This window comes from Salvelinus sp. IW2-2015, unplaced genomic scaffold (genome assembly GCF_002910315.2).
Source record: "Salvelinus sp. IW2-2015 unplaced genomic scaffold, ASM291031v2 Un_scaffold629, whole genome shotgun sequence".
Lineage (NCBI taxonomy): Eukaryota > Metazoa > Chordata > Actinopteri > Salmoniformes > Salmonidae > Salvelinus > Salvelinus sp. IW2-2015.
Window position 1 is genome coordinate 425,238 of NW_019942585.1, and position 24,187 is coordinate 449,424.

Below are 24,187 nucleotides of genomic sequence, written 5' to 3' on the forward strand. Positions count from 1 at the left end.
CTTTCAATGTTTTTTTGAGGTTGCACCCACAGAGTAGCGGCCAATTAGTGAGCGGTTCCACTGGCAGCACTTTTAAACTCCATACAGGTCTTCTTCTGTACTTAAAGACATTTTGATAATAACTTCTTACATCTTAACCAGTGACCATGGCTTCGTGTCACGCAGAATGCATTGAAAAACCGGTCTCACGATCTTGTTTCATATCTTGGATCTTAAGCTGGGGAGAAATGCATGGTGGTTTCCACTGTCCCCTTGTTCATCTCTGAAGGACATAGGGCAGGATTTTACTTCCTTGAAGAGATGGTGCATGGCATAGAGGTCCAGTTTACATCGACGGACGGGCCTGCAAAAAAAAGTGGAGACATTTAGTCCAAAAAAAACGTTTTCCTTTAGAATGATTCTGGTTTTCTTTCTTTGCGGCTGTCAGACTGTGCGTACTGGTAGCGAAGTCGGGTGCAGGAGAGCAGAGATTTGTGAACAGGCGCACACTTTATTTAGGCAAAAGTGCAAAACGCGCAAAACAGTCACAAGAATATGTTTAACAATAAACACTTCGTGAAAAAATACGGAAAACAAAGCCAGTCTGGCACGTCAACAATACACACGTAACACAAACAATCTTACACAAAGACATGATGGGGAACAGAGGAATAAAAACATGTAGTGTGATTGGGGAATGAAAACCAGGGGCTGGTTGCACAAAAGTAGAATTAAGACATCCGGGATAAATGACTCAGCTGATCCAATGAAGCCAAAAACAGTGGCATCAGGCTAATTGGTTGCACAAAAGACCAAGCAGGATGAGCAGAGACACGGATTCATTTAAGCCAGGTGAAACCATCCTGGATAAGGTGCGCGCTTCACGGCTCACTCAAATAGACCCCGCCACAGATCACAGATTAACTGATTTACCATGGCAACTAGAGCGCGTACTTTTCCCCGTCGGAAGCACAAATCCTCATGGAGGCATACGAGGAGGTAAAAGATATAATTAAAGAAGAAAGGCAACACCGCCACAGTGATAAAGCAAAGAGAAAAAGCGTGGCAAAGTATTGCAGACCGCCTGAATGCGTAAGTAGTGCACAATTACACACTCACCGCCTCCGCTGAAACACACAATTAATTCAAATATTTAATTCAAATCTCCAAAAATTGCAGTGTACTGTAATTATGAAACGGTTAACTTTTTTATTGAAATGCACTGCAGATATTGAGTGAAATTGTGTAAAGTAAAACTCCATCACACTGTATAAAGCTATGATAAATTTTTTGATATTTTTACTGAAAACAAGACAAAAATACCAAGTAATTTTTTGCAGTGTGACTCCATTAAATGTGTGTGTTGTGTGTGTGTAGATAAACATGAACGGGCCAAAACGGACATGGCAGCAGGTCAAAATTAAATACAAGAACATTCTGCAGAATGGTATGGTCCCTGACTAATATTTAACAAAGCACAAGCATATATTGACCCAGAAGGTGCCTGCTCACACATTGTCTGTACTGTTTTAGCAGTGAAAAAGAATACCCAAGACAAGGCACGGGTGGTGGGTCACCAAAGGCTGACCTTACCCCAGCAGAGGACATGGCCTTGGAGCTAAATAAAGGCAGGCCGTCTTAGAGGGGATTCCCTGGGGGGAAAGAGACGAGCATAGGTTCCTCCCAAGATGCCACCCGCTTCATTCAAGTATGTCCTTCATCTCTACATGGGATACAACCACATTCATATTGAAGCAATTTTGGACGTCTGACTTTGGTTTACCTATTGCCTTGCAGTGTCTGCAGCACTGTGTTCCTGTTAGAGCCACCAGCACAAGCACCAGACGATGCTGACCAGTGAGTACTCCATCAAAGGCATACTGTAGGCCTGCATGTCTTCTTTCTACTAGCTTCAATATGAAACCGATTAAATGTGATAGGGTGAAGGCCCCAGTGCAGCAGCAACAGCACATGATATGGAGACGATGATGAGGAGGAGACCATCCTCTGGATTCCAGAAGGCATGAGGTATCATGTTAAGACTGTGAAAGTACTATTTACTCTACAATGGTGAGGAGTCCTCATCAAAATCAAAAAATCTAATTATTTTACAGGACCCAGATGCTATACAGTGGGAAAACCAGCCTGGCAACATAGTGCGTATTAATAAAAGGACACCACATCCTGCCAAATTCCAGCCTGCGCTAATTGTATTGTTTCACAGAGCTCACAAGCTATCAGAAAGTTGTATGGCAACCACCTCCGGCGCCAAATAGAACTGGCAGACATAGACATTCAGTACAAGAAGAAAAAGATGGAAAATCTTGCACTGGAGTCCGAAATAAAAAAGAGGACAATTAGGAAACTGGACCTTGAATAAAAAAAACTTGAGAGGGAGGTGAGATATGCCTTCAATGTACACTGTATGCTAACTGTAACAACAAATGTATTAATCATTATTTTCTTTCCACCCCCAGCTCCAAGAAGATGACACAGCTCAAAATAAAAATTAGGTATATTCTCGTAAAGTCAAGTGAGCCATGACATATTGAGCTCTTATTGTGAGCACACAGGACGGTGGCATCTTTCTAAGGTTTTTTTTATTTTCCCAGCAATCAGTACAACCAAGTCATCGTTATAAGGCATCGCCCTCTTTTGCCCACCCCCCCAGCACCAGGTGTGGCCACTAGCCTATATGAAGGCCCAAAATTGTTTGTTCCTTTCTGCTCTGACAATGGCATGCCCATTCGTGCGAGATGTGGTGGATGAAGAAGCACTTGTGCTGAGGAGAGCCTTCAGGCGAGAAAGGGTCTTCAGGGACCGGTTGGACCCACTGGCCTTCCCTGATGACCATCTATATGAAAGATACAGGTTTTCTGCAGATGGCATCAGGTATCTATGCAGACTACTGGGTCCCAGGATTAAGCACCGCACTGCACGGAGCCATGCACTGAGTGTGGAGCAAATGGTTTGTGTGGCTTGCGCTTTTTTGCTAGTGGAGCTTCCTGTACTCAGTGGGGATGCAGAACAGCTGAACAAGGCCACAATTTGCCGCACAATAAGGAGTGTGTGTCTGGCTATCAAAGCATTAGCAGATGTCTTCATCTCCTTCCCTGGCCACAGAAGACTCTGTGACATCAAAGAGGAGTTCTATAGGATTGCAGGTAAGAGGATCTACAAATTACAGGACAACTGTTAACACATAGTAGGATACTCATTACTTTGTGTGACAGGTTTCCCCAATGTCATATGGTGCAGTGGACTGCACACACATAAGGATAAAAGGCCCCCTTCAGGTGCCCATGAGGCCGATTTTGTGAATAGGAAATCCTTTCACAGCATTAATGTTCAGGTGAACATAACTTTTTGATATTGTCCATTGACGAACACTCTGCATTGCCAGTGATGTGCATTGATTGGTGTAATATTCCTCATCTTATGATTTCAGATGGTCTGCAATGCTGACTGGTGATCAGCAATGTTGTGGCAAAATGGCCTGGCTCAGTCCATGACTCCAGAATCTTTCGGGCCTCTGAAATCTATCAGTGCCTATCACAAGGTAAGCCACACAACCCTATTTATAACCATCATGGCTGTGTCAAGAATATCACTGTGTTTATGAGGTAGTAATGATGAGATTTTGTGTTGACAGGAATTCTCTGGTGTGTTGCTGGGAGACAGGGGGGTATGGCTGCCAGCCTTTTCTCCTGACACCTTTCACAGACCCCCAGAAGCACAGCAGGCTATCAACCATGCCCATGCCAGGACCAGGGCCAGAGTTGAAATGACCTTTGGCTCCTGAAGGCACGCTTCAATGCCTTCACAAATTAAGGGTCAGCCCTGTTAGGGCATGTGATATTACTGTGGCTTGTGCTGTCCTCCACAATGTGGCCTGCCTGAGGAAGGAGAGGCCCCCAGAGTGCCACCAGCCATGGACTGGGACAATCGGCAATCTTCCCTGATGACGACAGTGTCGGCTGCTGAGGGACCAATATGTGTTGAATTATTTTTAGTTAGTATGTGTGCTTTCAATTTTGGTTAAATATGTCCTGCGGTGGCAGAGGAATTTGGGTTTTTGGGTTCGTTTTTTGACGAATTTGGCCTCTTATGATGTTTGTGCGGTATACTGTGTGTAATACAAGGCTGCAGGGAGGCTTACTGCATCCATTCATTTGTCTGTTCAGTTGATGTGTATGGATTTGTCCTGCATTTATTTTAGTGTGCAGACATGCAGGGTGTGTTATATACAGACCTTTGAATGTGTATGTATCATTTTGTATAATATGCTTGGATTCTGTGCTTTCCATCTTTGTAGAGTCACTGTGACTTCAGTTTCGAAAGGAGCTGATGGTTTACCTGCTTTGTTTTGTCCTTATTCAATAAAGGAACATAATGTTACACATTGTTTTTTATATTCATATGGAATGTGTATTTGTTTATATGACAGAGTACTAGGGCCACACTGAAGAAAAAGATAAAGTCATAAATTTTTGAGGCTGGTTCTTTCTGCAGAAAAGCTACATATTGTTTTTACAGTTTTGATACTTTTGACAATGTGATACTAATATTCTGGCACATCAGCATGTATTTGTTTATGAAAACCATACTGAAGTACAATTTCACGAAATGCCCCACATCTGTCATTTTAACAACTGTCCTCCTTTAAAACAACTGGTTACAATATTATGATTTGTTTTTTTTCCCTCTGTGGCCCTAATATTCTATCATTTTATATATACCTTATAGTCTATGGGAAACTGTAAATTATCTAATGATAGCAACATCATCTAAAAATCATTTTTTATCCAAAATCATTGAAATTAATGATCACAAACGTTTAAATAATAACAGTGGGTCTAGTTACATGTGATAACAATGTATAGTGAGCAGTGAAATAACTATTTGTTTCCATTTGTGGTGACTGCTGACTGACATTAGGGATGAGATTAAATAGATCCTGGAATTTAGCCTGGTCTGAGCAGGCTAGCTCCACAGAATAAATCTCCATGGTAATTTATACCATAACATATCTCCCTGCCCCCTATCCATCTTTAGTGCAACCGGATTACGGATCAATTGAGCCAGGATCACCAAGATATCCTGGCTTAATCCCTTATCCTAGTTTTGTTGCAACAGGCCCCAGGTGTGCAGGGAACAAGACAAAACAAATGGATACATGAAAAATGGAGTGGCGATGGCTAGAAAGCAGGTGACGTCGACCGCCGAACGCCGCCAGAACAAGGAGAGGAGCCGACTTCGGCGGAAGTCGTGACAGCGGCTGTATCCGAATGGAGCTATGGGTCTCTCACCGCTGTTTCAAAGTCATCTTAATAACTTCTTATGGCTGCAAGCCCGGTGTCGTACACAAATGACAACAGCCAGTTCAAGTGCAGGGCGCGAGAATTCAAAATATATATTTTTTTTAAATATTTAACTTTCACACATTAACAAGTCCCATACAGCAAAATGAAAGATAAACATCTTGTGAATCCAGCCAACATGTCCCATTTTTTAAATGTTTTACAGCGAAAACACCACGTATATTTATGTTAGCTCACCACCAAATACAAAAAGCACAGACATTTTTCACAGCACAGGTAGCTTGCACAAAACCAACCAAACTAACCAAGAACCAACCAAACTAACCAAGAAACAACTTCATCAGATGACAGTCTTTATAACATGTTATACAATAAATCTATGTTGTTTCGAAAAATGTGCATATTTGAGGTATAAATCATAGTTTTACATTGCAGCTACAATCGGAAATAGCACCGAAGCAGCTAGAACAATTACAGAGACCAAATTGAAATACCTAAAAATACTCATAAAAACATTTATGAAAAAATACATGGTGTACAGCAAATGAAAGACAAACATCTTGTGAATCCAGCCAAATATTCCGATTCTTAAGTGTTTTACAGCGAAAACACAATATAGCATTATATTAGCTTACTACAATAGCCAACCACACAACTACATTGATTCAAGGCAACAGTAGCGATAGCGACAAAACAGCAAAAGATATTAATTATTTCACTAACCTTCATAAACTTCATCAGATGACAGTCTATAACATCATATTACACAATACATATATGGTTTGTTCGAAAATGTGCATATTTAGAGCTGAAATCCGTGGTTATACATTGTGAAAACATAGCAATATTTTCCAGAATCTCCGGATTCCGGATATATTTCTGACACTCACCTATTCTGACCAAATAACTAATCATAAACTTTACTAAAAAATACTTGTTGTACAGCAAATGATAGATACACTAGTTCTTAATGCAATCGCCGTGTTAGAATTCTAAAAATAACTTTAGTACGACATGCAGCTTACGTTATAGCGAGACAGCGCCAAAAATCAAGGCGGAAAACACAACAACACATTTTCGACAGAAATAGGAAATAACATCATAAATGGGTCCTACTTTTGTTGAGCTTCCGTCAGAATGTTGTACAAGGGGTCCTTCGTCCAGAACAATCGTTGTTTGGTGTGTGGCGCTAAGCTGTCCACCGTGAACAAACGCAGAGAACGGAACACGCCAAAACTCCCGAAGAAATTTAAATAATCTGATTAAACTATATTGAAAAAACATACTTTACGATGATATTGTCACATTTATCAAATCAAATCAAAGCCGGAGATATTAGCTGTCTATAATAAAAGCTTTTCAGAAGCCAATGCTGATGTACTTCCTGCGCCTTCCTGAACAAAGGAATTTGGGGTCATGTCATTCCAAGCTCTCTCTTTTGACCATAGAAATAGCTATACACTCCATTTCACCTCTCACAGCCTATTGACATCTAGTGGAAGGCGTATGAAGTGCATGTATACTAATAGATTTCAAGCAAATGATTAGGGAGGCCCTGGAACAGAGCCTCGATTTCAGATTTTTCACTTTCTGACAGGAAGTTTGCTGCAAAATGAGTTCTGTTTTACTCACAGATATAATTCAAACGGTTTTAGAAACTTGAGAGTGTTTTCTATCCAATAGTAATAATAATATGCATATTGTACGAGCAAGAATTGAGTACAAGGCCGTTTGAAATGGGCACCTTTCATCCAAGCTACTCAATACTGCCCCTGCAGCCATAAAAAGTTAAAGCATTCGAGGATATATTTAGAAGGAAGAGTTAGAGAGATGGTCACAGGTCATGATACGTAAAAGCCACATATGAACATGTACGCACAAGTATTTCACCAAACCTGGCAATATGCCCAGACAGTTGTGAATCTGTGAAATATAACAAACTGTACTTTTCCTATGAATCATTCAGGAAAAAAAAAATATTTGTCAAAATTACATGTTAGATGTCACTGATAGGCACAGCTAGTGCAATTCAAAAAGGTCAACTTTACCTTTCCTTATCATAATTCATCGTCAAACACTGTCTTTTTGGGGATAGAACCTGGTGGTAGTAGTTTTGAATACAGATATTTTTGTTAGTGCACTGGCTGTTCGACTCTTCTTCTTTCTCAGAGAAAACAACAAGGCAGAAAATGATGTGTGTTTTACTCAACTGTTTTCCAACTTGTCAGAAACTTAATTGAATAAGGTAAATACAGTTTGTTATATTTTATTAGATTCACAACTGTCTAAGCATATTGCCAGGTTTGGTAAGATACTTGTGTCCGTGTTCATTACAAGTTCATTCGTGGCTTAATAAGCATCTTTGGTTGCTTCCAAATCAGAGGGCATAGCTCATATGTCAGTAGCTATTATGAAAATGAGGATCAATTCTTTTCAGAATATCAAATCAAATGTTATACATATTGTTAGCAGATGTTAATGCGAGTGTAGTGAAATGCTTGTGCTTCTAGTTCCGACAGTGCAGTAATATGTCACGTTCTGACCATAGTTCTTTTGTGTTTTCCTTGTTTTAGTGTTGGTCAGGATGTGAGCTGGGTGGGCATTCTATGTTGAGTGTCTAGTTTGTCCATTTCTATGTATGGCCTGATATGGTTCTCAATCAGAGGCAGGTGTTAGTCATTGTCTCTGATTGGGAACCATATTTAGGTAGCTTGTTTTGTGTTGGGGTTTGTGGGTGGTTGTCTTCTGTCTTTGTGTTCTCTGCACCAGATAGGACTGTTTCGGTTTTGCCACATTTGTTATTTTGTATTTGTATAGTGTTCACGTGTATCGTCTTTTATTAAACATGTTGAACACGAACTYCGCTGCGTCTTGGTCCGATCCCTGCTACACCTCCTCTTCYGACGAAGAGGAGGAAGGCTGTCGTTACATAATATCTAACAAGTAATCTAACAAATTCAAATCGACTGCCTTATACACACAATGTAAGGGGATGGAATAAGAATATGTACATTTAAATATATATGGATGCGCGATGACCGTTCGGCATAGGCAAGATGCAGTAGATGGTATAAAATATGGTATATACAGGAAGTTTACATACACCTTAGCCAAATACATTTAAACTCAAGTTTTTCACAATTCCTGACATTTAATCAGAGTAAAAATTCCCTGTCTTAGGTCAGTTAGGATCACCATTTTATTTCAGCTTTTATTTCTTTCATCACATTCCCAGTGGGTCAAAGTTTACATACACTCAATTAGTATTTGGTAGCATTGCTGTTAAATTGTTTAACTTGGGTCAAACATTTCGGGTAGCCTTCCACAAGTTTCCCACAATAAGTTGGGTGAATTTTGGCCCATTCCTCCTGACAGAGCTGGTGTAACTGAGTCAGGTTTGTAGGCCTCCTTGCTCGCACACGCTTTTTCAGTGGCCACCATTTTTCAGTGATGGCCACTCCAATACCCTGACTTTGTTGTCCTTAAGCCATTTTGCCACAACTTTGGAAGTATGCTTGGGGTCATTGTCCATTTGGAAGACCCAGTTGCGACCAAGCTTTACCTTACTGACTGATGTCTTGAGATGTTGCTTCAATATATCCACATACTTTTCCTTCCTCGTGATGACATCTATTTTGTGAAGTGCACCAGTCCCTCCTGCAGCAAAGCACCCCCACAACATGATGCTGCCACCCCTGTGCTTTACGGTTGGGATGGTGTTATTCTGCTTGCAAGCCTCCCCCTTTTTCCTCCAAATGTAACAATGGTCATTATGGCCATCCAGTTCTATATTTGTTTCATCAGACCAGAGGACATTTCTCCAAAAAGTACGATCTTTGTCCCCATGTGCAGTTGCAAACCGTAGTCTGGCTTTTTTATGGCTGTTGTGGAGCAGTGGATTGCTGAGCGGCCTTTCAGGTTATGTCGATATAGGACTCGTTTTACTGTGGATAAAGATACTTTTGTACCTGTTTCCTCCAGCATCTTCACAAGGTCCTTTGCTGTTGTTCTGGGATTGATTTGCACTTTTTGCACCAAATTACGTTAATCTCTAGGAGACAGAACGCGTCTCCTTCCTGAGCGGTATGACAGCTGCATGGTCCCTTGGTGTTTATACTTGCGTACTATTGTTTGTACAGATGAACGTGGTACCTTCAGGCGTTTGGAAATCGCTCCCAAGGATGAACCAGACTTGTGGAGGTCTACAATTTTTTCTTTGAGATCTTGGCTGATTTCTTTTGATTTTCCGATGATATCAAGCAAAGAGGCACAATTAAAGTGGCATTATTTAAAGTGACTAGTTATACCATTATTAAATCTATTTATTAAAGTGGGTTGGAGATGCATTATCTGTGGACCTACTGGGGCGATAAGCAAATTGGATTGGGTCTAGGGTATCAGGTAGGGTAGAGGTGATATGATTTTTGACTAGTCTCTCAAAGCATTTCATGATGACAGAAGTGAGTGCCACGGGGCGATAGTAATTTAGTTCAGTTACCTTAGCTTTCTTGGGAACAGGAACAATGGTGGCCATCTTGAAGCATGTGGGGACAGCAGCCTGGGATAGGGATTGATTGAATATGTTCGTAAACACACCAGCCAGTTGGTCTGCGCATGCTCTGAGGACGCCGTCAGAGCCGACAGCCTTGCGAGGGTTAACACGTTTAAATGTTTTACTCACATCGGCCACGTTGAAGGAGAGCCCACACGGGCCGTGTCGGTGGCACTGTATTGCCTCAAAGCGCACAAAGAAGTTGTTTAATTTGTCCGGGAGTGAGACGTCGATGTCCGCGACAGGGCTGGTTTTCTTTTTGTAATTCGTGATTGTCTGTAGACCTTGCCACATGTCTTGTGTTTGAGGCGTTGAATTGCGCTTTGCTTGTTTGATTGCCTTGCAGAGGGAATGGCTACACTGTTTGTATTCGATCATGTTTCCAGTCCAGCTTATACATTTACATTACATTTACATTTAAGTCATTTAGCAGACGCTCTTATCCAGAGCGACTTACAAATTGGAAAGTTCATACATATTCATCCTGGTCCCCCCGTGGGGAATGAACCCACAACCCTGGCGTTGCAAGCGCCATGCTCTACCAACTCTACCAACTGAGCCACACGGGACCATGATATATTATATATTATACGTCGATGTTATTTTCTGAGGCTACCCGGAACATATCCCAGTCCACGTGATCGAAGCAATCTTGAAGTGTGGAATCCGATTGGTCAGACCAGCGTTGGATAGACCTAAGCACAGGCGCGTCCTGTTTTAGTTTCTGCCTATAGGAGGGGAGCAGCAAGAGTCATGGTCAGATTTGCCGAAGGGAGGGCGGGGGAGGGCGTTAAATGCATAGCGGAAGTTAGAGTAGCAATGGTCCAATGTTTTTCTCGAGCGGGTACAACAATCAGTGTGCTGGTAGAATTTAGGTAGCCTTGGTCTCAAATTAGCTTTGTTAAAACCCCCAGCTACAAAAAAAAGCCTCATGATATATGGTTTCTAGTTTACATAGAGTCCAGTGAAGTTCTTTCAGGGCCGTCGAGGTATCTGCTTGGGGGGGATGTACACGGCTGTGACTGTAATCGAAGAGTGGTCACCCGTGTGCCGGAGGACATGTTCCCTCTCATGACGTAGCCCCTGTGGTCTGGGACGTAGATGTGGACATTCCCCAGGCTCTGGAGAGGGAACCCGCTCCCACTACCTGTCTTCCTGAGCACTTCTACATTCACATGGGGATAAGGGAGCGGCTGTTGACCTGGGCACACACAGATATTGTCGCTGGACATCCTGGGATCACCCGTACTATACAATCACTCTCTGGAAAGTATTGTTGCTCGCTACGTCAAGGCTCCGCAAGGCTCACAAAATCATTTTAGACCCAAGACACCCCCTGTACCCAGACTTTGAACTACTCCCCTCTGGGTGCAGGTATAGGGCACCCCTCGGCAGGAAAAACACAACTAGACAAACATTTGTGCCAGGTGTGGTAACCCTCCTAAATAGCTCGGGCCAATGTTCCTATCGACCCAGTAAGGCAAGCAGACTAGTCTCTTTTTATTGGTATGTAACTGTTATGAAAGTTGTATTGTCAATTTGTTTTGTTATTTAAACGCCACTTTAAACGTGTACTGTACATGACACAGCAACAAAATTTCCCCATGGGGACAATAAAGTCAGTAAATTAAAGTAACTCCTGTTCTGTATGTGCCCAAACTAAGTCTCCCTGGCACGCTCCAAGCTCCTTCCCCTTCCCGTGCCTCAGCGTCTCTAGTCTCATCTGTCCATTGACTTTGTTCCCCTCCTCTCACGGTAGACACATTTTCTAAATCATGTAATTTCATCCCTCTATATGGTCTCCCTACTGCTCTCCAGGTTGCTGATGCACTGTTCCAGCAGGTCTTCCGGAGGACAGCATCTACCAACCGTGGCCCCCAATTCACATCACAGGTACGGAGAGCCTTTATGGAGAAGCTGGGGGCCACGGTCAGCCTCACTTCCGGGTACCGGCCTCAGTTTAACAGGCAGGTGGAGAGGATGAACTAGGAGCTGGGGAGGTTCCTGAGGAGTCACTCCCAGGACCGGCAGGGGGAGGGGGCCCAATTCCTTCCATGGGTGGAGTATGCTCAGAATTCGTTAAGTCAATCCTCCTCCGGGCTGACTCCCTTCCAGTGTGTTCTGCGTTATCAGTCGTCCCTGGCTCCTTGGCTCCTTGGTCGTCCCTGGCTCGCCAGACCGAAGCTCCTGTGGCTGATGAGTTTTTCATACGTGGAGAAGAATTGTGGAGCGATGCTCATGTGAGACTCCAGTGCGCCGTCCACCGTCAGAAGAAGCAGGCAGACCGCCACCGCAGTGAGACTCCCTTGTTCCATCCTGGGGATCGTGTCTGGCTCTCTACCAGCAACCTCCCACTCCGCCTACCCTGCAAGAAGCTGAGCCCCCGGTTTGTGGGTTGTGGGACCGTCAAGATTCTCCTGAGGGTCAATGAGGTGGTGTATAGATTACAGCTCCCCAGTGACTACTGCATCTCACCTTCCTTTAATGTCTCCCTTCTCAGGCCGGTGGTTCCTGATCCCCTGGCTGAGGCTATCCCCCATGACACCCCCCTGGATGTCGAGGGAGTCAGATGCCGTCAGATCCCTACTGGACTCCTGACCGTCATGGGGGTAGGCTCCGGTACCTGGTGGACTGGGAGGGGTACGGTCCAGAGGAGCGGTGTTGGGTTCCGGTGGAGGACATTCTGGATACCAACATCATCCGTGATTTCCAGACCGGCCCGCTCCTCATCCTCATCCTCGGGGCCGTCCCTTAGGCCGGTGTCGTCCTGCGGCTGGAGCCGCGTGTCGGGGAGGGGGGTACTATCACGTCTACTCCCGCTACTCCCTTCCGGTGTTTGACATCGCCGGTTTAGTAACCACCGATCCTGGCAACAATCATTACGTGCACCTGGCATCCATCATTACGCGCACTTGCTCCTCATGATTAGGCTCACCTGGACTCCATTTCCTCTCTCATTACCTCCCCTATATCTGGCATGCCCTTAGTTGCCCAGGCAATATTGATGTTGTTCCATGTCTGTACTTTACTCTTGTATTGTTCTCTGTTTTGTTAATTATTAAACTCACTACCTGCACTTGCTTCCCGTCTCCCGGCGTCGTCGTTACACACATGAAACAATGTATTTGATTGTCTTTTATCATACTCAAACATTATCGACCCAAAAGTGAATCACAATGGATGAGGGCTCTTTTGACAGGTGTGTGTTTATATGCCGGTACATCAATATGAAGTTTAGATTAACAGGTCACCCCTTTGTTATCAAACTGTACTTTTGACAGGGAAGTCATCACAGGGGCAACCCCTGAAATTGCACAAAACATTACACAAGCAATGTTAATTAATAAAGACGAAACTTTGCATCCTAGCGATGAACTCCAAGTGTAAGGACCGACGCTGGAGAAGAGAAGCAGGTACAGGGGGGTAGAACATTTAATATGGAACAGACATCAAACAGTACAGAGACAGCATCAGAACCAGGTATGCAAAGACGGCGGGGAACAGAGCTTGGGAACAGACAGATATAGTGGCGGTATTGACACAGGTGATTGATTCCAGGTGAGTCCAGTAATACGCTGATCCTCGTGACGGGGGGAAGGCATGTGTGTGTACTGATGGTGGCAGGAGTGCATAATGCTGGGGGAGCCTGGCACCTTCGAGCGCCAGGGAGGGGGAGCTGGAGCAGGCGTGACACCTAGTGATGTTATCACAACACAAACAGATAAACCACCTTATTAGTTAATATGTAAACATTTATTGCCCTGACGCAGTCATGGTTGTGATAGGATCAGAGATGCACCAGGGCTGGCAGAGCTATTGCTGAGAAAAACTCTTCACAGGAAGCTTATCATGTTACCATGTTCAGAGGAAGTATAGCTTATGACTGTAACGTCAACAGATATAATTCAAGGCAAGTTTTTTTTTCTAATACCACAAGTTGAAAAGGAGAATAGAAAATGGCTGGGTGCAACACAGACTGTGTTGAGAAACCAATAGCTAGAGGATTTGAAATACTTGGGCGTTTTGTTGGTAGACACCACTGGTGGTTTTTTATTCTTCCAATGTTGATTTCTGCGTGTCTTGGCGGAGGATTTTACTTCCTTGCGGACAGAGAAGCAAACGGCATTGAAGAGATGTTTACACCTATGAATGGACCGGCGAAAGACGAACGACGAGTAGTTAAAGAATACTTTCCACAGAATGATAYCGAKTTCTCTCGTTTGCGGCTCTATACTGAAGGGACCTTTGCATCTCTCATAATTGTTACGCCTACAGCAAATATCCTCACAATTCCTGCTTTTACTAAAATTGTTGATATTGACAGGGACGTGAAAGCCATTGAAMTWGGAACATTTAATTTCTCAAACCTTTGTGTTAAGAAAGGTGATGTGTGCGTGTCAAATTCAATCTTTGATATTGTAAAAACTCCCAATGTTACCACAACAACTATTGATTACCCGTATCATGACAACATTTTCATCGCATCTGAAATTGGTGGTGTGAAACTGAAAACTGGGTCAACTGAAATTGAAAGCGCAAAGGCAATTCGACTTTTTTACTTCTTAAAAGAAGACAACCAGARTGTAACTACGATGTGGCTGCAGAAGTTTATAGAGACTGCGTCGATGATGCAACAAGAAGGCGTGAGTACATCCTTTTAGAGATGAAACATTTTTGTCAACTTGTATAGGATGGGTGTCTTCTCACCATGTTTAGGCCTAAAGCCTAATTGATCAAACTGCACATTTAAGCTCCATTAAAAAAACATGTAACGTCATGATAATTTGATTATTCAAACATCTTGAGTTGTTTTACTAATGTTACCTGAATATGGTCTTGTATCTATATTCTTATTTGTCTTTGCAGATGACCATATCTTACTTTACATCAATATCAAGAGAAGAAGAGTTTGAGAAGAGCTCTGACTCCATCATTCCTCTCTTCTCATTGACCTATGCCCTGGCCATCACTTTTTCAATCACATCTTGTATAAGGTATCTTTTATGATTTCAATAAATATAGGACAATGAACATAGGACAGCTCCATAGTCAGAAAGGATTATACACAAACAAAAAACAATTTATGATAAACTCATTCTCAGCATTTACATTTGAGTCATTTAGCAGACGCACTTATCCAGAGCCATTTACAGGAGCAATTAGGGTTAAGTGCCTTGCTCCAGTGTTATGCTGAATATGAGACCCAAAAGCGACGTAATAGTAACAGAGTCTTTATTCCAGTATTAAAACAAATATGATTCTCCTGGATATAATCAATGGTAATCCAAAACAGGAAACTGAAATCCTCTCGTCAATAGAGAGGAACGCCTGGAGACGCGACCACAGACTGCAGGTCGCCTCGGGAAGGCACCGGCCGCAGCTGACACAGACACCTGCTCACGCAGCATCGAAGAAGCAAAGAACACGACAGGGCGAACAAGGACACAGGACAGCACAAACAAACAAGAATCCGACAAGGACAGGAGCGGAAAACAGAGGGAGAAAATAGGACTCTAATCAGAGGCAAAATAGGGGACAGGTGTGAAAGAGTAAATGAGGTCGTAGGGAGAATGAGAAACAGCTGGAGCATAACGGAACGATAGAGAGAGAGAAAGAGAAAGAAACCTAATAAGACCAGCAAGGGAAGCACAGGGACAAGACATGATCAAAGACAAAACATGACAGTACCCCCCACTCACCGAGCGCCTCCTGGCGCACTCGAGGAGGAACCCTGGCGGAACGAAGGAAATCATCAATCAACGAACGGTCCAGCACGTCCCGAGATGGAACCCAACTCCTCTCCTCAGGACCGTAACCCTCCCAATCCACTAAGTACTGGTGACCACGTCCCCGAGAACGCATGTCCATGATCTTCCTACCTTGTAAATAGGAGCGCCCTCGACAAGGACGGGGGGGGGGAGGGAGACGAACGGGGCGCGAAGAAAAGGCTTGAACAGAGGACATGAAGACAGGGTGGACGCGACGAAGATGTTGCGGAAGAAGCAGTCGCACAGCGACAGGATTGACGACCTGAGAGACACGGAACGGACCAATGAACCGCGGAGTCAACTTGCGAGAAGCTGTCGTAAGGGGAAGGTTACGAGTGAAAGCCACACTCTCTGACCCGCGACAATACCTAGGACTCTTAATCCTACGTTTATTGCGGCTCTCACAGTCTGCGCCCTGAACGGCAAAGTGCAGACCTGACCCCTCTCCAGGTGCGCTCACAACGTTGGACAAAAGCCTGAGCGGAGGGAACGCTGGACTCGGCGAGCTGGGACGAAAACAGAGGAGGCTGGTACCAAGACTACTCTGAAACGGGGACAGCCGGTAGCAGACGAAGGAAGCGAGTTGTGAGCGTACCCAGCCCAGGGAGCTGGTCTGCCCAAGACGCAGGGTTTCGAAACGAAAGGCTGCGTAAAATGCGACCAATCGACTGATTGGCCCTTTCTGCTTGACCGTTAGACTGGGAGAAACCCGGAAGAGAGACTGACGGAAGCACCAATCAAACGACAGAACTCCCTCCAAAACTTGAAGTGAATTGCGGACCTCTGTCTGAAACGGCGTCTAACGGGAGGCCATGAATCTGAACACATTCTCAATGATGATTTGTGCCGTCTCCTTGCGGAAGGAAGCTTAGCGAGGGGAATGAAATGTGCCGCTTAGAGAACCTATCGATAACCGTAAAATCACAGTCTTCCCCGCAGACGAAGGCAGACCGGTAATAAAGTCTAAGGCGATGTGAGACCATGGTCGAGAAGGAATGGGAGCGGTCTGAGACGACCGGCGAGGGAAGTTACCTGACTTAGTCTGCGCGCAGTCCGAACAAGCAGCCACGAAACGACGCGTGTCCCGCTCCTGAGTAGGCCACCAAAACCGCTGGCGAATAGAAGCAAGCGTACCCCGAACGCCGGGGTGGCCAGCTAACTTGGCAGAGTGAGCCCACTGAAGAACAGCCAGACGAGTAGAGACAGGAACGAACAGAAGGTTACTAGGACAAGCGCGCGGCGACGCAGTGTGAGTGAGTGCTTGCTTTACCTGTCTCTCAATTCCCCAGACAGTCAACAGCACAACACGCCCTTCAGGGAGATCCCCTCGGGTCGGTAGAAAGCCACAGAAGAACTAAAGAGACGGGTAAGGCATCAGGCTTGGTGTTCTTATTTCCCGGACGATAGGAAATCACGAACTCGAAACGAGCGAAAAACAACGCCCAACGAGCTTGACGTGCATTTAGTCGTTTGGCCGAACGGATTGTACTCAAGGTTCTTATGGTCAGTCCAAACGACAAAAGGGACGGTCGCCCCCTCCAACCACTGTCGCCATTCGCCTATGGCTAACGCGGATGGCGAGCAGTTCGCGGTTACCCACATCAATAGTTGCGTTCCGAGTGGCGACAGGCGATGAGAAAAGTAAGCGCAAGGATGGACCTTATCGTCAGACTGGAAGCGCTGAGACAGAATGGCTTCCCACGCCCACTGCTGAAGCGTCAACCTCGACAATGAAATTGTTTTAGTGACGTCAGGAGTAACAAGGATAGGGGCGGATGTAAACGCTTCTTTTAGGAGATCAAAAGCTCCTGGGCGGAACCGGACCACTTAAAGAAGCTCAGTATGACAGAGTCAGAGCTGTGAGAGGGCAGCCACTTGACCGAAATTACGAATGAAACGCCGATAGAAATTAGCGAAACCGAGAAAGCGCTGCAACTCGACACGGGACTTAGGACGGGCCAATCGCTGACAGCCTGGACCTTAGCGGGATCCATCTGAATGCCTGAGCGGAAATAACAGAACCGAGAAAAGTGACAGAGGCAGACATGAAAGGCGCACTTCTCAGCCTTCACGTTAGAGACAATTCTCTACAAAGGCGCTGGAGTACCGTCGAACGTGCTGAACATGATCTCGAGTGACGGTGAAAAAAATCAGGATATCGTCAAGGTAAACGAAAACAAAAATGTTCAGCATGTCTCTCAGTACATCATTAACTAATGCCTGAAAGACAGCTGGTGGGCATTAGCGAGACCGAACGCAGAACCCGGTATTCAAAATGCCTAACGGAAGTTAAACGCCGTTTTCCACTCGTCCCCTCTCTTGATGCGTACGAGTGGTAAGCGTTACGAAGGTCCAACTTAGTAAAGCACCTGGCTCCCTGCAAATCTCGAAGGGCTGACGACATAAGGGAAGCGGATAACGATTCTTAACCGTTATGTCATTCAGCCCTCGATATCCACGCAGGGCGGCGAGTACCGTCCTTCTTCTTAACAAAGAAAAATCCCGCTCCGGCGGGAGAGGAAGAAGGCACCACGGTACCGGCGTCGAGAGAAACAGACAGATAATCCTCGAGAGCCTTACGTTCGGGAGCCGACAGAGAGTATAGTCTACCCCGAGGGAGTGGTCCCCGGAAGGAGATTCAATACAACAATCTACGACCGGTGAGGAGGAAGGGAGCTGGCTCTGGACGACTGAAGACCGTGCGCAGATCATGATATTCCTCGCGCACTCCTGTTCAAATCACCAGGTTCCTCCTGATGAGAGGGACAGAAGACACAGGGGATAGCAGAATTAAACACTTCACATGACAAGAACGTTCCAGATGGATAGAATTACTTGACCAATTAATAGAAGGATTATGAATACTAGCCAGGAGTGACCCAAACACAGGTGTAAAAGGTGAACAGAAAATCAAAAAGGAATGTCTCACTGTGGTTACCAGATACTGTGAGGGTTAAGTAGTGTCTCACATCTGTACTGGGGAGAAGACGTACCATCTAAGGCGAACATGGGCGTGGGCTTTCCCTAACTGTCTGAGAGGAATGTCATGTTTGCGAGCCCATGCTTGCGGTCCATTAAAACAACCCTCAGCCCCTGGAGTCTATCAAGGCCACTGCAGGAAGCAGCCGAACCGGTCCAGCGTAGATGGACCGACAAGGTAGTACAGGATCTTGATGGAGAGACCTGAGTAGTAGCGCTCACCAGTAGCCCTCCGTTACTGATGAGCTCTGGCTTTTACTGACATGACATGACAAAATGTCCAGCAGAACCGCAATAGAGGCAAAGGCGGTTGGTGATTTCTCCGTTCCCTCTCCTGTAGTCGAGATGCGAATACCTCCCAGCTGCATGGGCTCGTCTCTGAGCCGGTGGGAGGAGATGGTTGAGATGCGGAGAGGGGAAGCACCTTAACGCGAGCTCTCTTCCACGAGCTCGATGACGAAGATCTATCCTCGTTCTATGCGGATGGCGAGTGCAATCAAAGAGTCCACGCTGGAAGGAACCTCCCGGGAGAGAATCTCATCCTTAACCTCAGCGTGAAGTCCCTCCAGAAAAACGAGCGAGCAACGCCGGCTCGTTCCAGTCACTGGAGGCAGCAAGAGTGCGAAACTCTATAGAGTAATCCGTTATGGATGATCGTCACCTTGACATAGGGAACCAGGGCCCTGGAAGCCTCCTTCCCAAAAACTGAACGATCAAAAACCCGTATCATCTCCTCTTTAAGTTCTGATAATCGTGTAAACACTCAGCCCTTGCCTCCCAGATAGCTGTGCCCCAACTCCGAGCCCGACCAGTAAGGAGTGATATGACGTAAGCGATCCGAGCTCTCTCTCTTGAGTACGTGTTGGCTGGAGAGAGAACACAATATCACACTGGGTGAGAAAGGAGCGACACTCAGTGGGCTGCCCAGAGTAACATGGTGGTATTAACCCTAGGTTCCGGAGACTCGGAAGACCAGGAAGTAGCTGGTGGCACGAGACGAAGACTCTGAAAACTGTCCAGAGAGATCGGAGACCTGAGCGGCCAGGGTCTCAACGGCATGACGAGCAGCCAAACAATTCCTGCTCGTGTCTGCCGAGCATTGCTCCCTGGAACTCGACGCAGTGTGAGAGAATCCATAGTCGCTGGGTCCATCTTGGTCGGATTCTTCTGTTATGCTGATGAATGAGGACCCAAAAGCGACGTAATAGTAACAGAGTCTTTATTCCAGTATTAAACAAATAATGATTCTCCTGATATAATCAATGGTAATCCAAAACAGGAAACTGAAATCCTCTCGTCAATAGAGAGGAACGCCTGGAGACGCGACCACAGACTGCAGGTCGCCTCGGGAAGGCACCGCGCCGCAGCTGACACAGACACCTGCTCACACGCAGCATCCGAAGAAGGCAAAAACACGACAGGGCGAACAAGGACACAGGAACAGCAAACAACAAACAAGAATCCGACAAGGACAGGAGCGGAAAACAGAGGGAGAAATAGGGACTCTAATCAGAGGGCAAAATAGGGGACAGGTGTGAAAGAGTAAATGAGCGTGTAGAGAGAATGAGAAACAGCTGGGAGATGAACGGAACGATAGAGAGAGAGAAAGAGAAAGAACCTAATAAGACCAGCAGAGGGAAGCACAGGGACAAGACATGATCAAAGACAAAACATGACCTCCAGGGCACATAGACAGATGTTTCACCTAGTCATCTCTGGATTTTACCTAGAAGTAATGATCTGATGTTTAATCATGTATTGATATTCCTTTTATTGTCCCCAGCACAGGTGACCTGTGTAATGATCATGCTGTTTAATCAGCGTATTGATATTCCTTTTATGTCCCCAGCACAAGGTGAACCTGTGTAATGATCATGCTGTTTAATCAGCGTATTGATATTCATTTTATTTGTCCCCAGCACAAGGTGAACCTGTGTAATGATCATGCTGTTTAATCAGCGTATTGATATTCCTTTTATTGTCCCCAGCACAAGGTGAACCTGTGTAATGATCATGCTGTTTAACAGCGTATTGATATTCCTTTTATTGTCCCCAGCACAAGGTGAACCTGTGTAATGATCATGCTGTTTAATCAGCGTATTGATATTCCTTTTATTGTCCCCAGCACGAGGTGAACCTGTGTAATGATCATGCTGTTTAATCAGCGTATTGATATTCCACACCTGTCATGTGGATGGATTATCTTGGCAAAGGAGAAATGCTCACTAACAGGGATGTAGAAAAAAAATGTGTCCACAAAATTTGAGAGAAATAAGCTATTTGTGCGTATGGAAAACCTTGAGGATATTTATTTCAGCTCATTAAACCAACATTTTACATGTTGCGTTTATATTTTTCTGTTCAGTATTATCGAAAGTTACGTTCAAAAGTGATTGAAATCAAATGGAACAACCCACCCAGGAACTGACAGTAACAACACGACTTCTCAACACAGAGGTTGAAACATTCTGATGGACACGACATCGATATACAAATTGTTTTGCAATGTCTTTCGTCGCACAGTAATATCGCTATCGCTAATATTTAATATCAATATGAGGCTTGAGAATCCAATTCCAGAACCACTCGTTGGAGTCCTATACGATTCCACATCATCAGTCAATATATAAATTAATAAACGTGTTTATTATCTGAAACTAGATATGTGGCTCAAATCAGTCGACACACACTTGACAGATGCAGGGCAGCTCATCACATGAGGAGGTCAATGCGCTAACTAATCAGCTACTACTGAAATTGGTGCACCATTTCAAACACAGCGACTGACATGAAGGAATTGTGAAACTGAAGGAATTGTGACATTGTGAAATTGTGAACTTATACAGTTTCACTGTTTTCAAGGCATATCAGAGAGCACTACTTAGCAGCGTTTACCCACGCTGGGACTAATGTTGTGTTTGTCTAGGTTGGACTGTGTTAGGAACAAGGTGTGGGTGGCGACCTTTGGTGTCCTCTCAGCTGGTATGGCAGTGTTGTCCAGTTTTGGGTTGTTGCTGTACTGTGGGATGCCCTTCMCTATGACTGTGGCAACAGCTCCATTCCTGATTCTGGGTAAGCTTACAAACTCTCATTATGATACAATAAACCAATGCAACTGACATCCTGTTTAGACCTGATATGAAATGTACTCGGATCGTGATCTTAACAGATGTGATCACAGGAATGAACACGGGTAGAAACAAGATCTGACATTTTGTAAAACGGTGCCCTTGTTCTCCACAGGAATTGGTGTTGACGACATGTTCATCATGATTTCTTGCTGGCAGCAGACTCAAGTTCATGGCGACGTAGAGGATCGTATGGCGGCTACATACAAAGAGGCAGCTGTTTCTATCACCATCACAACACTAACTGATGCCCTGGCTTTCTATATTGGTCTGTTAACTCCCTTTGGTTCTGTACAGTCCTTTTGTATGTATACTGGCACAGCTGTGCTCTTCTGCTACTTGTACAACATCACCTTCTTTGGTGCATTTCTGGCACTGAATGGAAGACGTGAAAAGAGCAACAGACATTGGCTGACCTGCATGAAGGTTCCGGAACCAGAGGAGAATTCTGAAAAGTACAATATCTGCTCCGTAGGGGGAGCTTATGATCATGGAACGGGAAAAGAGGAACCAATGCCAATTAACAACTTCTTTAAGACGTACTATGGTCCATTTCTAACAAATAATTGGACCAAGGGGTTTGTGATCCTGCTCTATGCTGGATATTTGGGCTCAAGCATCTACGGTTGCTTCCAAATCAAAGAGGGCATAGACCTTAAAAACCTAGCAGCTGATAGCTCATATGTGGGTAGCTATTATGATAATGAGGACGAATTCTTTTCAGAGTATGGTCCAAATGTTATGGTTGTTGTGACAGATAGTACGTTTAAATATTGGGACGAAAGTGCTCGGAATAGTCTTGACTCCTGCCTTCAAAACTTTGAAAGTCTATCAATGGTTTCTCAAAACGGGACCATATCTTGGCTCAATCAATATCTTACATTTGGAAAGATGACCAATTTGAATCTAAGTGKGGAAAATACATTCAAACGTAATTTGTCTGCATTTCTTGAGAGGTCTGATTTCATACAAGATGTGAATTTTACAGACAACACAATATATGCCTCACGTGTGTTCATTCAGACAGTCAATGTCAGTACAGCTGTTGATGAAAAGAACATGTTGAATGAGCTTCGAGAGACAGCTAATGATTGTCCAGTAAAGTTGGTTGTTTACCACCCTGCTTTCATATACTTTGACCAATATGCAGTCATTGTTAGTAACACCATCCAAAACATTGTAGTTGCCACTCTTGCCATGCTGGTGATCTCCCTCCTGTTGATTCCCAACCCAATATGTTCTCTGTGGGTGACCTTTGCCATTGCCTCTGTRATAGTGGGTGTTGCTGGTTTCATGGCATTTTGGGATGTCAATCTAGACTCTGTATCCATGATCAATCTTGTCATCTGCATCGGTTTCTCAGTGGACTTTTCCGCTCACATTTCCTATGCCTTTGTCTCTAGCAATAAGAGAACTGCTAATGAGAAGGCCATAGATGCTGTCTATCACTTGGGGTATCCTATCATACAAGGAGCTGTGTCTACTATCTTAGGAGTGGTGGCCCTGTCTGCAGCTGAGAGCTACATCTTCAGGACCTTCTTTAAGATCATGTTCTTGGTCATTGTGTTTGGAGCCGTCCATGGAATAGTGTTTATCCCCGTTTTTTTGTCTTTCTTTGGAATCTGCGGCGCTAAAGTTGGCGATGAAGAAGATGCAGGTGATAACCCTCAAGTTAATACCTATCAATTTAAACTGAAAGGGAATGATAATATTGCTTGTGAAAACAATTTCTGACTGTCCTTAAAAACTGCTGGGCTGGGTGGTCATTCATTCTTGAAGTCGCTAAGCACTACTTCAGCTGCAGGATTTGCAACCTGTTTCTACTGATAACTATCAGACATAGAAGCTAGAAAAAAAATTCAAATAAAGTTAATGATAAAGGACATTATGGTAAAGTGTACACTGTAGCTTTTTTAATTGTGGTGTTTAACCCCCTATTGGAAGAAAATATAACATATTGTGCGTGAATGCTTAGWAAATCTGACTTGCATTTGACAAATGTAATTATATTTGTAATATGTAGGATATATTATCTATAGAATAAGAATGTCTAAGTCATTCTGAAAAGCACACATAAACACAGTAGATTATATGTTATAGATTACAGGTTATAGGTAACACATTCTTTGTTTTTGTTTGTGTCATGCATTGCAAAGGTAAAAAATCTATATACTGTATATGTGTGAGATTTCATATTTAATTAGTATTTCGTCATATTGAGTTTCAGTCTATCAAACTGTGTAATATAGTTTTTTCTGTAGTGTCTATTTTTTCACAATGTCTATTCATTTGGTTTGTGTTTTTCCACAAGGCATTCGAGTGTCATGTTGATTATTTTACTACATCTATTAATTACATGCAAGTAGACTATGTTGATGATATTAATGGTAGATTAATCGGTATCGCAGAAGTTTAACGTTACAGTGTGATTGAAATTTAAGACTAGAAAAGTCATTTTGA

General features: G+C 44.1%; 1 protein-coding gene, 1 long non-coding RNA gene and 1 pseudogene across 2 annotated transcripts; all 3 read left to right on the forward strand.

Moving 5' to 3' along the window:
• The window catches only part of LOC112068633 (retinol dehydrogenase 12-like), a 67,790-nt pseudogene that overhangs the window by 13,932 nt on the left and 29,671 nt on the right, over positions 1-24,187 (forward strand).
• Positions 1,961-2,843, forward strand: LOC139023965 (uncharacterized). The gene is made up of 5 exons (XR_011475194.1): positions 1,961-2,007; positions 2,094-2,135; positions 2,204-2,377; positions 2,457-2,492; positions 2,592-2,843. It is a non-coding gene; the product is annotated as an uncharacterized lncRNA (long non-coding RNA).
• On the forward strand, positions 13,675-24,037 carry LOC111953740 (patched domain-containing protein 3). The gene is made up of 4 exons (XM_024135813.2): positions 13,675-14,495; positions 14,719-14,846; positions 21,526-21,671; positions 21,843-24,037. Exons 1-4 carry the CDS (start codon positions 13,809-13,811, stop codon positions 23,459-23,461), a joined length of 2,580 nt encoding a protein of 859 aa, XP_023991581.1. The 5' UTR covers positions 13,675-13,808; the 3' UTR covers positions 23,462-24,037.